Raw genomic sequence first — 16,603 nt, 5'->3', positions numbered from 1 at the left:
TAAAACAGTGTTGCAACTTTCAAGCTAAATGGCTCTGATTCAACTGTGAATATTTTTCTCATTCAAAATTTATTTAAATCACTAATCAAATGAAATTTTGATTTTTTATTTAATTCTTTATTTGATTTGTACAAAACTTTTAAAACTATTTAAAATCCAATTTGGTTTTGTAAAACCGTAGTGGCGGTGGCGCCGTGAGTTTGTCGGATGATGTGATCAACCAGAATCGCTTTTGTCTTCAAAGAATGATGCTTTACCATCCAACGTGCAGGATGAAAAGAGTGGCAAAGCAAGCCGACATTAAATGCTTGTATAAGAAGGCGGTGAAAAAGAAAGCCCGTGGGTTCAAGTTTGGTCAGGTTGTAATCAAAGGCAGTAGATAATAGCCGCCCGCGCGGATGGCACTCAAACATGGAATGCGTCAAGTCCAATACGTGAATCACTGTTGTGCATGGTTAATTTCTGAAGGGATCGTATAACCTCACACGGCGGAACCCGTCGCATCCATGTCCGTTGCTCAGGTTACGACACGCGGGATTGCAGGCATTCAAGGCATCTTGCCCAGTCTTCCCAGATTCGACTTCCAGTATAGGCCAGCGCACTTGAACGAGGTACGCCAAAATCTTTAAGGGGAGGGTGTCCGTGTCAACTCGTCAAAACTATGTGCTACACAGCATCAAGATGGAGCCTAAGAAGAGGAGAGATTCAGGAAGATTTCTCGTCTGTCTCGCAATTACTTATGATACGCGTCTAATGGGACCTTTCAGCGTGACAAGAGGAAGGCGATTACCCGACACGACGAGAAGTCCCCTCGCATGTTTTTTCTCGACTTCCTTGTATATTCCTGACTTCCTCTTTTCGACTTGTTCAATTTATGCGTAACCAGCCAAGGGAGCGGATATAGGCGAAATCTCGCCTTGAACTCTTATAATGTATGCACCCGCTTTTCGCCTTTGCTGTCCGCAGACGCGGGCAAAGAAGAAAAATTGAATCATAAAAGAGCGGAATTGTCAACCAAGTTGGACATTGATTTATGGGAATATCGTCGCCGCCGCCGGACGTGCCCGGCGCTAGATTCAACCCCCGAAAAGAAAGAGAATCGCCCACCCGCCCAAAGCCTTTGAGGGTGACAATCTCCTGAATACCAATAGATATTGATCGACGCTGGTCATCATCATTCAGTTGTCAGTTGGAGGTCACTGGTCCCCCCCCCCCATTGTGGTCCAATGCTGCCAATAGAGCGACCTCGCCATCAACCACCAGCCAAAAAGATTCAGCGGCTTTAATTGTGTAGACACAAAACTCGGTTGCAGTTGCTCGGTACAAAAGACAGGCGGCTCGTGTCTATTTATCTCTTGCAGCCAACCGAGCGCCAGGCTTCACACGTCAGAATCAAAAAGTGATCGACAAAGGGAGCGACCCAGCCAAAAGATCCAAGTAACAAAGAAGACATCAACGTCCTACAGGGTTGGTGGTAACACGATCGAAAAAAAGGAAATAAGCTTTTTCGGGGGTCGGGTTCTTCCCATTGACGTCGACGGGCGGATAGTGTTGAGCGTCGGCTGATAACCACCAAAGAACCAGACACTTCTAGACTTACCGCTATCACCACATCTCCATTGAAACAAGTGTGCAATACCCATCGATGACGATGAGACATCATAATATTATATAACAGCACAAGTTCCCAGAATGTCTCCTGCGGCAGATCATTTTTGTTTTTTTCTAGTTATAAGACAACTTTTAATCTCGGAAAAATGAATATTTCTGCGATTTTTCAATAAACCAAGGACAATCGATAGACGGGTATCTATACGTATTGTATGTACCGGTAAGTACGTGCACTTGAAACTGTTATAATGTCAAAGGGGGAAATGGAAAGTCATCTATTCTTTTACTGCATCTGGAAACCGTTGGACCGAAACGTCAAGGGGAAAGGTTGACAATCGCTCAACAGAAGAAGAAGAAGAAAGAAAAAAATAACACGAAGCAAAATGAAGAAAAACCTAGAATAAGGAATAAATAAGCAGAGAAGATGGCGCTCGAAGAGACTGTGGAATCAACTCTATGGCAACAATCGAGCTCGAATAATTCTTACTCAGACGTCAGCTGGTAGCGAAGTGTCCATGGCAGGGTCCCAACGCAAACAAAAGCCATTATACGAGTGTATAATTTGCACGACGACTTGATGGCCTAGGCCTAGGCCTACAGTTCTTATTCTGTGTCAAAATAATCAAACTTCAATTATACTTTTTAAAAAGTACTTACTTTGTGGTTTCGAAGTTGCTTCATAGTTTTGAAACCCTTGCCACACTCATCACACGGACAAGTTCGCTGATCACTGTGAGTCTTGACGTGAAACTTGAGCAGTTCTTTCTTCCCTGTTCTGTACCCACACAGATGACAACTTAACAATTCAAGATTTACTGAGTGACTCTTCCATAAATGCATGACCATCACTTTCCAAGAAGATTTCATCTCATCACATTCTGGACACTTGAAGCTGCTCTCGTAATGACATTTGGCATGATACTGTGCATTGCATTCCTCCTCCAGTCGGACACTACAGCCAGTTATATTACATGTAAATACTTTTGGGGTAGCAGTTGAACTACTGAATACAGCATCTCCAGTTTCATTATCACTGATTTGATTGGGTTCTTCATCACATTCGTCTAACAGAAAATCTGACGATTCAGTTGTTACCTCCTCCGAAATATTGGCAATACCAATTTGATGTTCCTTTTTTAAATGTTCTGCAACTACGTGTTTTAATTGACTAACAAATTCACAATTGGGACATTTGTAACAAAATACTTGTTCGAATTCTATCGCGCTGTCTAAAGTTTCCATTTCTATCGCCTATTAATACAAGTAACTTTTCTTCAATGTTGTTGTTTATGACTTATCAGTGACACCTGTCGGCAGTATGTAGAATTGGATTTGAATAAAAAGAAACTTTTCGGAAATATTTCGATAAGGGCGTAATTGGCGGATTGCATATATCAAAAACAAATAAAGCCAAGAGACAGTTTTAAAATGTGTCAAATTATTTCAGTTCTTAGTTATCCATTGGCAATCCAATGTCAATAATTTTTGTTGAGTCGCTTCTTCCTTCAATGCCGGCATCTTTGACTCGATATGCCCGTTCATGAGCGTAGGCAAGTCATTCGTTGCACCATTCTCGGAGTCAGCTTTCACGGTCATCGATTTGGGGTCATGCTTAATCATGAGGTCAATTATGAAGGAATTGCAAATTCTAGACATTGGAGGTAAGGTGGAAGTTGACGTCTCCAACAGCTAAATAGACCAAATGGAAGAATCAGTTAATCAAGTAAATGTATACACAACTGATGATGAGAAATGTAGTTACCGATTGAACTGATTTATATCCCTTGATGCCGTTAGTTTGATGGATGACTGGAACTATCTGCTTGGCTGCCGAGATCTGTTTCTGTGCTTTGATGGCTGAGAAAGGAGTCCAAGGTAAACTGTCAATGTGAGAAATTGGGGTAGTCAACTTCTCGTCAAAACCACAGACGGAATTGTCATCCACACTGTAAAATTCCTATAATCAAAGAAATTCGTTAATACGGTGATGGTTCACATAGTAAATCTTTTAGTCTTACTTGTTGATCATCAACAATCAAAAGCCGTGAATTTACTAGCCATTCTGGGCTGTTTGCCAGAGGATTCGGTCGGGGAACAAAAAGAGCCGCAATAGGTTCTGAACTCTTCACGTTCATTATAGTATGGACCGGTTTTCAATTTCAATTAAAAAGACGCAAGATGACTTGCATTCTTCTTTTCTTCAGGTTCAGTTAAAGTTTCAACGATTTAACCTCGCTTTAACTGGACCAACTATACTAAAATACCAGCACGACTTTCAGAGAATCTACAAGGCAACGAACGCCAAACAAATATTAAAAAATTTTCACCTAATACTGCATCGAAACGTGAAAGACAGACCACTAAGAACAATGACAACTAATTAATGTGGGGAATGGCAGCCATTGTTGTTATTAAACTGCAGTGGCACCTGGTGAGGGATTCCTGAAACTTTATTTCCTCCAATCCAAAGTGTTAAAAAAATCGGTTGGAAAATATTGTGCTTACGAATTTCAGCAACCTTAATAAATGCTCCTTCACCTTTAAATAAAAGTTCATTAAAGCAGAGTAAACAGATGTATTCTAGACAAATCAGCAACGTCACAAGTATACACAGATGCAGCCCCTGTAATACATGTTTTGGGGGGTAGGGCCATCCAGAATTCCAGACAAATCGGTGCGAATTTATTGGAATGGCCAATATCACACGCGGGCCACAAGCGCGGGAAGTGATGGGAAATTTAAATCCGCGCAACCTCAGCGAAAGTGAACAATTGACAGCCTTCGCTCATGAAAAAATCGCCATGTACACGGAATCGGCCGAGGTTTTGAAAGCAAGACTGGATGATGGATGGAATAACACAAGAGAAATCACGGAAAAGACGAGCCAATTCGTGAGCAACTTGAACCAGATTCGCAACTGGAAGACGGAAGAAATGGACCTGAAGAGGGCCATAGTGATGCTTGAAGTGGGACTGGCCGACATGAATGAAGTCAAAGGGAATTGGGCTCATTTGGGTAATTTCTTCGCAAGATTCTCGCAAACAATAATCGAAACAATCACCAGCAACAGTGTGGGCGATTTCATCCAGCAACTGAACACGACGATCGGCACTCCGTCGTACAAGAGAAACGAAGGCATCAAACGTATCGAAATGAAGAAAATACGAGACAAAACGGTCAGAGTTAATAAAGTGTTGACCGTGGCTAATGAACTGGTGACGACGTACTATAACATTTCGAGGGATTATTACCTGATGCCCATAGAGTTCACCGACTGCAGTTTCTAATGGACGTCAGTACGGGGAATTCAAGTCACCTGGCCAGTGAGAGGGGCAAATTACTGGACGCGTGCGAAAAAGACGTCATCGTTATTCAATAATTATAATTATATTATTACTAAGTATAATTAGCAACAATTTGTTTTTTTTCGCCCATTTTTTCGTCTCGTTTCATGACATGGGGACGTAAACAACAAGAGCGACAGTGGCGACATCTAGTAATGAGTTTTGCGGAGTTTTGAATCTTGTGTTAGTTGCACAATCACAGTAGCGTGAGTGCGGGACACATTAACAGGGCGAGTCGTAACTTTCAAAATTCCTTCAAAACAAATTAAAACATTAAACAACGGAGATATCGGATTATGAGGTTACTGTTTTTAAGTAATAGATAACACAATCCTTAGCTAATGATTCTTACTGCATTCTTTACTAAATGATTTCAATAGTTTCAGGTGAAGTTTTTCGTGTACCTGGCCCAGACCTGGCCAACTAGGTGCTTGTGACAATAGAAATAAAATTGTCTAATCCAATACTGCAAGTTCGCAAGCTATGTCTTCTGAAGCTAAACAATTTATGTTGCAAGGTAGTTATTGTACCAAAATTTATCTGGTGTTCTTTCTCTGTTCTTAAAGGTTTATAATGTTCACATGAACTTTTCCCTGTCAAGATTTTGTAAATCTTCAAGATATCTTTCCTTCGCCAGATCCAATTCTTTGCTGCTATCTATTTTTATTTTGCGGCACAACAGCAAGAAAATGCTGCCACTTAAGATTTTGTGGTAATTGCCACTAATAACTTACAGATAATCTGTGCTGATCAATGCAATAAAATAACTAGAAGGTTACGACTAAGTGATGGTAGTCAATTTCTTCACTGAATGCACAAATCCACAGTTTTTGGGCCATAATAAAGCTGATGTACAGACAGCACAATATCATCAGTATAATACAGAAATGTGTGAAACAATAATCAGCAATCATTTTGAATTTCTCTCCTAGATGGCGTCAATCGCGTTGAAAGAGAAATCTTCTGTCTAATTGAAATAGAATCAGTTAAAAAGAGAAATAAAATTATAGATGTAAATTGTGCCACCGGGAACGTCGACCGTTGACTATGCACACGTTCCCTTTTTGATCCGTAGACCGAGGCGGGAAGTTAGTTCCTCATTTGAATTTGTTCTTCTTTTTCGTCTTAAACATTCAAAATCTCGGCAATTTCTTAATTGCTTAAGGCGGTTGTCAACGCCACTGCAACTCAGTGATCTTACAGGCGGACGCACACTTATGCACACCCTCTGTCACTGTGCCTTTTAATCCCATACGCAATGACGTACTATGCAACAGCATTGTTACCGGAAAACCAGTGCGGAACCGTTTCATTGCGGCTCAGCTACCGAGAGATTAATCAAGACACGAACACTAACATTTAAGTATTATACCTGGAGAGCGGTCCACTCTTATAATAGCTTGAGTGGCGTAGGTAATAGGCTGGTAATAGATTATCGGTGAAGGTGCAACATCACCACAGTGGCGTCCTCTGCTGGTGAACGAGTCAGCGTAATCATTTGTAATAAGAATAATCACGATTACTTGCACGGACTTGCATGGAATTGCATGGACTTGCATGGAAATGTGAGGGACAATGTCAATGATGACGAATAAATAATTAAAAAAAAAAAAATTTAAAACCTGAAAACTCACCTTTTCTTTAAACAGCGTTGAAAATGACTACGCCATCTATAATCCACTCGAACAATTCACGGGTAAAAACTGCAGTTGCAATTGAATTTTAAAAACACATAATTTGTTTATTTAGGGCATTACGCATTTCCGAGCACTAAATTGAGGACGCTGAAATGATAGCTCTAATTTTATTACCCCATGTACAATTCAATTAAAACATCTCATCAGCAATTATTTCTAGTTGTTAGTTCTAGTTCTAAAAATCTAGCTGAACAGGGTTCTCCCTTACTACCGGAAAGGGTTAGGTAATTATTCACATTAAAAAGTTTCTGTATAGGAAAAAGAATTAAATTATTTTTGAACAATATTTGAAAATTCATGATGGGAGTAAAAAATGATATCAGTAACGATATTGAATGAAATTAAGATTTGTTATTGAGTAAATCAAGTGTGTTTTGAACCTTGCGAACTGACTAACGGACGTCCTCCTCTATATAAGCTAGGTAGACTGTACGTAAATTACGAAAGAATCTTGCATATCGAAAATGAAGAAAAATTCAAAGATACCCGTCAATTCGCCTACGCCATCAGAGGGAAGGGTGAAATCCACACAAGATAATAAAAAACAGCCGGTGAAACCGCTCACGACAACGCAAGTCCCGACTGACACCAAAAGAATTCCGGCTCCTGCCAGGACTACAGCGGCAACACAAAAGGTTCCACAAAAAAAGCCAACTGATGCAGTTACTCCAACTCCAACGGCCAAGAAAGGATCAGCCCCGAAAGCAGCTCCAGCAAAACGGGCTCCGGCAACACCTGGGCAAGCTGCAAAACCAACTCCAGCCAGGGCTGCTGACATTCCAAACAAACCGACTACTCCTCCAACCGGTAAACTGAGCGACCAACAGCCACCTGAAGAGACCGACGGGATTGACGGAGGGAACGATGGGACTTCTCAGCCTCCCAAAAAGCCTTCAAACAAAATTTCCTGGAAGAAGGTGGGCATAACTGTCCTGAGGTTTTATTTTTGTTTATGTCTGCCCTAGTTGGCAAAATCAGTGCCCATTTGATATAGCGCGAGTGTAAGTGAGTTGAGATTGGATTGATCTTGCAAAAGGTTGGTCGAATTCTCCTCCTAATTTCCACAATCGTATGAAGACTCCATCGTTCCGTGTTGATCAAATGAGTGCTGCAGTTACATGTTCCCAACTTACGCCTTTTCTTGATAATGTAAAAGATTCAAATCTTCGATCAAATAAAATCTTTAAATAAAAATAAATCTTGAGTCAATTAAAACTTTAATCCTTAACAGTTATTATTTCTAAAATTATTTAATTCTGAATCCTCGTTAAATGTCGTTAAATTACTGGAAATCGAATTAAAATGACGGGCACAGTGCCATAATCTGGAACACCATATTTATAGAGCAAGGACGACTGGAAGGTAAGGGACTGGAGCAAGGGCAAGGACGACTGGGAAGATAAGTTTGAAACGCAGACAAACAAACACATTCGCACTGTGAGACGATTTGAGAATGTCAATATGTCTTATTACCTCGCATTCTCTACATATACTATTCAACATTGTAGCCATTCTGAGCAATGTGTTTCAAGTTCCAAGAAGATGGATGGATGAGGTTTCAGTTTGAAAGTACCAATAAGTTCGTCGTCGACGTGGTATCCCGCAAATCCCTGTCAAAAAGTCTCACCCAAAGTAGGGCGCGTCAATATCCCAAACAAAATCCATGGAGCTGTCCATCAATCTGAGCAAGGAAATGTTCAATCAAGTGGCAACAACATATTTGCATTTGTGTCATCAATGTGCTTGACGTCTATGATCTAAAAGAATAATTAAACAGTAATTAAACATCACTTTACACTCAAAATCAACTCTTAAATTTTAGGTAGATGTCAAGAGATTTAGACAGAAGTCAGATCAATACTTAAAATACTTATTAGACTGCAACAAAGAAAGTTCAGTGACATGACAAGTATACTTACACATGAAACCACCAATCAGTTATCCAAGGTTCTCTAGAAGATGGAATGATAGACTGGTCCATGCTGGGGTTGGTGATCTAGGAAATCCAATACAAACAGCAGATAATTATGATGAATTCTAATCAAAGATGAGAAGATTACATGTTTCAGCAATACTGTAATAGAGCTAGTGTTGGTTGTTACCAGTATAATTTTGAGGGCACAATCAGTAGAATTTAATGATTTTGAACAAAACAGTTGACGGTAGGCTGCAAACTTTCAGGTTTCCTCCTGTAAGTTGATGAAAAACATCAAGGTTAAATATTTTGCATTTGTTCACTCTTATAAACTTTGTTTACAACTGTTAATAGAATACCGAAGATAGAAGACTTTACATAGCCTCAATCATTCAATTCTCCTCTCACACAGACTGTTCACTGTTAAAAAATCAAACACTCATGTGGAAATAGATGAGAAGAAATACAAATACAAAGTATTATTCAACTGGGCAGAAAACATTATGTAGGGAAATACATGGTGACTTTTCTTCTGGTAAACACTTAGCTTAGCATCCATTTAAACCGAGTTTACTTCAAATATGTTGGCAGCACCAGCATGGCTCACTAATTCACTATTTTCACAACTGGTACAGCAGAGGAGAAAATATAATTCAATTCAATTAAAAAGACGCAAGATGACTTGCATTCTTCTTTTCTTCAGGTTCAGTTAAAGTTTCAACGATTTAACCTCGCTTTAACTGGACCAACTATACTAAAATACCAGCACGACTTTCAGAGAATCTACAAGGCAACGAACGCCAAACAAATATTAAAAAATTTTCACCTAATACTGCATCGAAACGTGAAAGACAGACCACTAAGAACAATGACAACTAATTAATGTGGGGAATGGCAGCCATTGTTGTTATTAAACTGCAGTGGCACCTGGTGAGGGATTCCTGAAACTTTATTTCCTCCAATCCAAAGTGTTAAAAAAATCGGTTGGAAAATATTGTGCTTACGAATTTCAGCAACCTTAATAAATGCTCCTTCACCTTTAAATAAAAGTTCATTAAAGCAGAGTAAACAGATGTATTCTAGACAAATCAGCAACGTCACAAGTATACACAGATGCAGCCCCTGTAATACATGTTTTGGGGGGTAGGGCCATCCAGAATTCCAGACAAATCGGTGCGAATTTATTGGAATGGCCAATATCACACGCGGGCCACAAGCGCGGGAAGTGATGGGAAATTTAAATCCGCGCAACCTCAGCGAAAGTGAACAATTGACAGCCTTCGCTCATGAAAAAATCGCCATGTACACGGAATCGGCCGAGGTTTTGAAAGCAAGACTGGATGATGGATGGAATAACACAAGAGAAATCACGGAAAAGACGAGCCAATTCGTGAGCAACTTGAACCAGATTCGCAACTGGAAGACGGAAGAAATGGACCTGAAGAGGGCCATAGTGATGCTTGAAGTGGGACTGGCCGACATGAATGAAGTCAAAGGGAATTGGGCTCATTTGGGTAATTTCTTCGCAAGATTCTCGCAAACAATAATCGAAACAATCACCAGCAACAGTGTGGGCGATTTCATCCAGCAACTGAACACGACGATCGGCACTCCGTCGTACAAGAGAAACGAAGGCATCAAACGTATCGAAATGAAGAAAATACGAGACAAAACGGTCAGAGTTAATAAAGTGTTGACCGTGGCTAATGAACTGGTGACGACGTACTATAACATTTCGAGGGATTATTACCTGATGCCCATAGAGTTCACCGACTGCAGTTTCTAATGGACGTCAGTACGGGGAATTCAAGTCACCTGGCCAGTGAGAGGGGCAAATTACTGGACGCGTGCGAAAAAGACGTCATTGTTATTCAACAATTGATTTCTGACGAGAAACGGAGGCTTTTGGAGAAGGTCAACGCTACTGTCCGCCAGATCGTTGAGTCGAATTACCGTTTCCTGCAGACCAACCGAACCGATACCAATCCAACAAACGGTAGGGCCTAACCTCAACCACCGAACAGTCGAGCGGTTGACGCATAATGAATTGAAACATCTACACAGCTATTATTAATTTTACATCTCCTATCATACGCGTATGAATAAGGCTACTGTGAATAAATCGGATGCCTTTCCAGGTCTGAAAAAATAAAAATGTCGAAAAAGAATCAATCGCTAGTTTGTAAGTCTGATTAAAATATGCTTCGTTCTTTAGTTTTATCTTAGCTAGTTCTAAGATCTTTCATCTACGCAATGAGACCCGCAAATAGTGAAAAATGAATGTGTCCTACCTTGAAGGCTTGGAGGATGAAGGGCAAGTATCACTGGACATCTCCTATTACTCCATACAAGTGCAGAATTTAGGGACTAAGAAATTAAAATTGAAAAGAGAAATTCTTGTGAATACATTCATTACTCACAAGGATGTAGGCTACACGAGGACGAGCCAAGTCGTCCATCATCGAGGGATACTCCAATCCAACGGTTTGCTGTTCACCTGTTAAGTCAAACAAAAACAAAGAAAGAATCATTGCCAAAATTTAGAAATAAAACAGCAAACAGAATATACCATTCACCAGCATATTGATGAAACCACGAAATACATGCCACGACGCTATGAAAATGTTTTGATGATTTGATTAGATCTCGAATACAATACGAGTACTGTACAATTTAACTGTTGAATACAAAACTACTAAAATGCGATATCCGCTAAATCAGTGCAATAACAGTCAATGATCAAAATTAACCAATGTCGGCCAAATTTTAATGTAAATTAATCATGTCACACACAACACTTTCGGTCGATAAAATGTAAAATATAATAGTGCACAAATGCAGGCTGTTGTTGACGAAAGCAAGTGCTCAGGCTCTAAAGGATTTTTGAAAAAGGAATTATGGTGCAGAATTTTAAATCAGATTCAACAACAGTCTGATAGATGGAACTGTCCTGCGAACATGTCTTAACCGGCTGCCGGGGCGGGATTCCTGGCCAAAGTGGTCGAAATCCAGATCAGATATGCTGATACTCGGGTGAATACGGACGGGCTGGAACCACACGCACCTTTGCCATAACTGACGACACCCACCTGAACTCCGCTAACCATTAGGGGACCACCACTATAGGCCTATTTGTTGAGAATTTTAAATAAAAATGAATAAATTAAAAATGCGAGTACTGGTGAAACAGCTGAAATTGTTTGGATTTACCAGGCACGTAGTTTGGCTGCGCAATCGCTTAGCGCACATCTTAAAAACAGCATTAAAATCTCTGGGGTACTGTTTGAGGCAGTTTGCAGTAGTTTGAATTGTAAGGTTCGCTTTCAACAAGAATCACGAAAAACTGCCTGTCAATAGAATTGAAATTAAGTATGAGTTTGAGCGTGCCACAATGGCGATGTCGTGATCCTAGGAAGATAATTAATTTTGTTGAAAAGATTTAACTTAAATGTGTCTACAGTATTAAGTCTAAAAACATTTGGAGAACAGAAATACCAAGAGCTTACAACGAGAAGGTTCGTGTGGACGAAGCTTTCGTGCCTGATGAATTTGCTTGCATTTCTTTTGATTGTCGTCGTATCATTTCCCAGAATATTTAACCCGTTAATGCTTATTTTGAAACGTTAAGGTTAGTTATTAATTGAACACTAGATTCATTCTACGACGAACTTATTGATTCCCCACATCATGCCACCTTCGATTGCAACAGTTTGTCTTGTTTTGTTTTGTTTCTTTTTCGTCACATTTGGTAATCAATTGGTCAAGTTCATCTGCAGCTTCGTAACTTATAGCATAGATAAAGACCAGACCCAGATCCGATTCATTTCTGTTTAGTCTGTAAACAAAAATGATTTAGATCAAACAATGACAATTGAAAGAAAAACACGTCACCGTACCATTTTGATTAGGATAGAATTCACAGTAAACGGTTTCCATCTTCTTTGATCCCTTGACGGAATAGAATCCGCTCAGTTTGTGTCCAATTCTCTGCAGATCTTCACACGAGGTTGGAGTGACAGTCAATTCTGCGTGTTCCATCATTTTGATTGGCGCCGACAGTTCAGCGGTCGTGTAACGGACACGAACGTTGCGATCCGCTGAAACGATTGGGGAATCACGAAATTTGGCCAAATTGATTGGGCTAAGTTGCATCGGTTTGGGCACGAATTTCTCTCCGTCCCATTGGACGTGGTCTCTACTTTCTTGTAATATTTTTTCCACGTCTTGCCATTTCTCCGCTTTTTGAAACATGTCCGCCAGTTTTCTCCGAGTTTCCCTGTCCTCTGTCCTCATGAGAAGTTTGCTGAAATATGCACCGCCTGAAAATAAACAGGATTAAAAAATGAGTGATTTGAAAATAATGTTGAACTTGTAAATTTATTTAGGCCTACCTCTGCACACGTTTCATATACGAAAAGCATTCGTTCCAATCATGGCATCAGCTGAAAATGTTTTAAAATAACGGCCCCAAGTATAAAAAAATATAAAGCCAATTAGTTACACATGTCAAAATAATTGTTCAATCAATTTTGTCTTTTATTTTTTTATTTGTTCGATTCTAATTTTTATCTGCGCGTCTAACGGAGACGAGCAGACGCAAGACGTTACGATTTCAGAGGGTGGAGTCGGGTTGGCTCTGACCGCCAATCCGCAAGGTTTCTATTTGGCTTTTGTTTCGATATGTTATCTCACTTTGGTTGCTATAACGGGGTGCTCAACAATGGAAAAGAAACGGCTTGTAGACTCTAGGGTTATTTATTGGAGATGCTACTTTTTCTTGGGTTCGTTTCCTTGCCCATTTCATTATAACGACATTTTCCCGAAAAACAAAATCGCCTAAAAAGATGCCGCGAAAAACAAACCGTTGTTTTTACTTTCAAATCTAATGTAGCGATATCGTAGAAAGTAGAAGTAGCTATAACATGATCGTCATTTTTGTCCCGATTTTTGTCCTCAGTCGCCGTATGACGACATATTATTCCTCTGCTGTTTATTGTATGCCCGACGGCCACATATCAGTAAGTCCGATACCGATACTGAGCGTTGCACTAAATATAATTCCTCTCGACTTTGAAAGCTGTTTTTTCTACTTGTCTGTTATTTGATTTATTTATCTTCTCCTTAACAATTTCGGATGTTATTCAATCCATTCCTTTGTACGAGATTTTGAACAGGGCGGAGAAGGCGAGCAAACAAAGACGACGACTTCTCATCAATACTCGTCACATCAAGAGGGAACAGCAAGTAGGCGCAAGTGGGCAGATGGAATAAGTCAAAAGTCCATCAATACTTTGGACTTGGATGACGAAGAAAATCCAAGAACCGACGGATGAGAGATAATAAATGAGACGACGAAAAAGAAGCAAGCGATAAAGATGTAAGGAAATCAAAGATACAACAAGGATAGCCACTCATCATCCCCACTCGCAGACGCATTTTTAAATTATACTCGGCACTCAATCAATTTAAAAAGAAAAGAGGATGAAAGGACTAGAGTATAGAACAGCACGCGAGTGAAACTCTTCCATGCTGTTGTCAGCATGCGTCATATTTTCGCAACTTGCTCTAAACTCTGCGATTAATACCAAGTCGTTTAGCCACATCCTGCCCCCTCAGCCCTTTTCGGGAGACGTCGCCATCTTATATATTTGACGGAATCAATTCCGCGGGAAATCGCAAAAGGAGTGAAAATCCAAACGGCGTAGAGATAAAGAATAATGCTGATTGATCATTTCAAAGTTGAAAGTGATCATTCCGAACAGAACCACCTTTTATTAATGCACAATAAAAAGTTGTTGCCCGGGTCCTTGTCCTTGAAAACGAAAATTGTCGTTCGGCACGGCCACCGCGCCCAGCTTTTTTGACTCGAAAGGAATGTTGATAATAAATTGAGCGGGCCGCCCCTCCTCCAAGGAGAGTTCTCAACTTTTCTTGACTCAAAAACGCTCACGCACTCTTTGATTTTTTTTTTTCTTCTTTCCCTACAGAGTCTTTTAATGACAAGAAAAAGAAGAAAAAACAAAAAAAAATACGGCTTGTAGTATGCTAATCAGGTAGCTCCGTAACAGTTAAAAGCGTTAAAAGTGTCCCCATCATCACCGTATTTAGCAAATTGATTGTGTTGGGAAACAAAGCCCTCGCTATTCTGGCTACGTTCCGTGTACATTTCATCTGTTCATTTGGTGATAAAGGAAGGCCACTGGCGACCTTAATAAACATGTTGAAAATTTAAAAAAAAAGAGAAATACCCAATACCATGAGTGGGTTAGTGACGGACGAAAAAGAAAGGAAAATGGATCCGATCCATATTCGAGATGTGAGGGGAGAAACAAAGAGAAGGGGAGATGGTATGTCACGAATACGTCGTTTCTCAATCCTAGACACAAACAAACACCAGTGATATCGCTGCTGCTCCCAATCAAGCCCCAATTCCTATGATGCGTCAATCGAAAGGTCATCGCCATGTTGAAAAAGTGATCATTACCCGGGCGACATCTGAATAGGACTCTGCCCATCCCACAAAAATAAATAAATAAAAATCAAAAAAATATAAGACCATGCAAGAAGAAGAAAAAGGAAAGTTCTAAAAAACATGAGTGGCCGGTGCTGCGGTATTGTTGACGTTTCTATCGCATCTGGCATGCTGATAATTTCATGTTTTGCAAAGCGAGATGGAATTCGAGATTTGAGCGTAATTCGACGTCGGGGTGCGGTCAGGGCAACCAGCAGCCGAAATGACAACGATAGCAGCAGCGGATGTCTTTTTTTTTCGAAAAAATAAAACAATTTCTCCTTCTAGAAGATATGCCAAGGGCAGGAAACATTCGCCCATGGCGAATACAAACCTTAAATACAAAAATACAAAATTTCTCAAGTGCAAGGCGATATAGGTCGCACTATCTCGCCAGCAATATTTGTAGAGCTATAAGAGAATGTTGGACGACAGCGGTGACACCCTATCCAACAGCGTATATCTCTATCTATTAATTGCCTGTCTATCTTATACGTCAGGCGAGTAAATGCAGGAAATGAGCGGGAGCATCAACTGCAACCCAATAGCTTACATAGTATAGGTTGAAGGTCATAGTCGGTCGGTTGATCCGTGATATGTTTCATTAACCATGAAACGAAGGAAGGAAAGAAAGAAAGAAAATAAAAATGAATAACAAAAGGATGAGAGCGATAGGAAGTCGTGTGTTTCGATGGGAATGAGACAACCGGTCGGTTTTTTTTTCATTGCAATTCAAAGAAAAGAATAAAGAAAAAATAAAAGAAAACTTGTGTGATAAGCCATAAGAGGCCAATGACGACGCGCGTACTACGCGGCATTTTTGGATGTTTCTTATTCATTTAGATAAAATGCTAGATAACAATTTTTAAAAAAAGTAGAAATTGAAAATAAATAACAAAAACAGACGAAATTTGTACGCACAGTAACCGCCACATTTGCTGAGAAATTTTCCGTTCATTGTGAAAAACAAAACAAAAATTCCTTTCATTTTTCCCGCTCGTTTGAATCTGACGTTTGTGCAATTCACTCGATTTTGAATGCGAGTACCCCGGCCGACAGAGAAGCGCTCCACGGCTCAGTGCATGGGGACGCCATTGTCACTGAGTCGAGAATGAAACTGAAAAATAACCCGCCACATAATGATGAAATCGCCAGATGTTGACCGAATAAAGTCCAATTCAGGTTTCAACTTTCAAGGTCTACCTTTATTTGTCATGATCCATAAAACTCACACATGCCATCGTTCATTGTTTTGTTAGCTTCTTATATCTAACGAAAACAAACGGAGACGAATCAATGCAGCCTTCAATAACCTTTGTCATTTTAAACAAATTAACAATCGGGAAATTTTATGGTGGACTCAATAAATAAACGGCAACCAACCAAACAAACAAGCAAAAGGAGTCCAATACAAAATTAAGTTAATCCAATAGTTAATCCAAAAATGAAAACCACCAGTCGCAATGATATGATGCAACAGTTTGATTGTCGGCGTATGATATTCCTCTTTTTGAAATTGTGTCTA

At 39.9% G+C, this 16,603-nt stretch overlaps 3 protein-coding genes across 3 annotated transcripts in view; 1 reads left to right on the top strand and 2 right to left on the bottom strand.

Annotated features, from left to right (window-relative positions):
* Window positions 1-16,603, top strand: part of LOC124314010 — a 379,219-nt gene that overhangs the window by 120,962 nt on the left and 241,654 nt on the right. The window lies entirely within an intron of this gene.
* LOC124320259 (zinc finger protein 182-like) lies at window positions 2,254-2,853 on the bottom strand. The gene has a single exon (XM_046783056.1). It carries the CDS (start codon window positions 2,851-2,853, stop codon window positions 2,254-2,256), a length of 600 nt encoding a protein of 199 aa, XP_046639012.1.
* LOC124320251 lies at window positions 2,986-3,746 on the bottom strand. Its single transcript, XM_046783044.1, has 3 exons — window positions 3,630-3,746; window positions 3,374-3,568; window positions 2,986-3,300 (listed from the first exon to the last, which is right to left on the bottom strand). Exons 1-3 carry the CDS (start codon window positions 3,744-3,746, stop codon window positions 3,055-3,057), a joined length of 558 nt encoding a protein of 185 aa, XP_046639000.1. The 3' UTR covers window positions 2,986-3,054.

This window comes from Daphnia pulicaria, chromosome 1, assembly GCF_021234035.1.
Source record: "Daphnia pulicaria isolate SC F1-1A chromosome 1, SC_F0-13Bv2, whole genome shotgun sequence".
Lineage (NCBI taxonomy): Eukaryota > Metazoa > Arthropoda > Branchiopoda > Diplostraca > Daphniidae > Daphnia > Daphnia pulicaria.
This window is presented reverse-complemented; position numbering and strand designations above follow the sequence as displayed.

Coding starts and splice junctions, on each gene's coding strand:
- LOC124320259 (XM_046783056.1), bottom strand. CDS start 2,853: ATGGAAACTTTAGACAGCGCGATAGAATTCGAACAAGTATTTTGTTAC.
- LOC124320251 (XM_046783044.1), bottom strand. CDS start 3,746: ATGAACGTGAAGAGTTCAGAACCTATTGCGGCTCTTTTTGTTCCCCGA. Junction 3,569..3,629: donor TGATTGTTGATGATCAACAA/GTAAGACTAAAA, acceptor CTTTGATTATAG/GAATTTTACAGTGTGGATGA. Junction 3,301..3,373: donor GATATAAATCAGTTCAATCG/GTAACTACATTT, acceptor TGGTCTATTTAG/CTGTTGGAGACGTCAACTTC.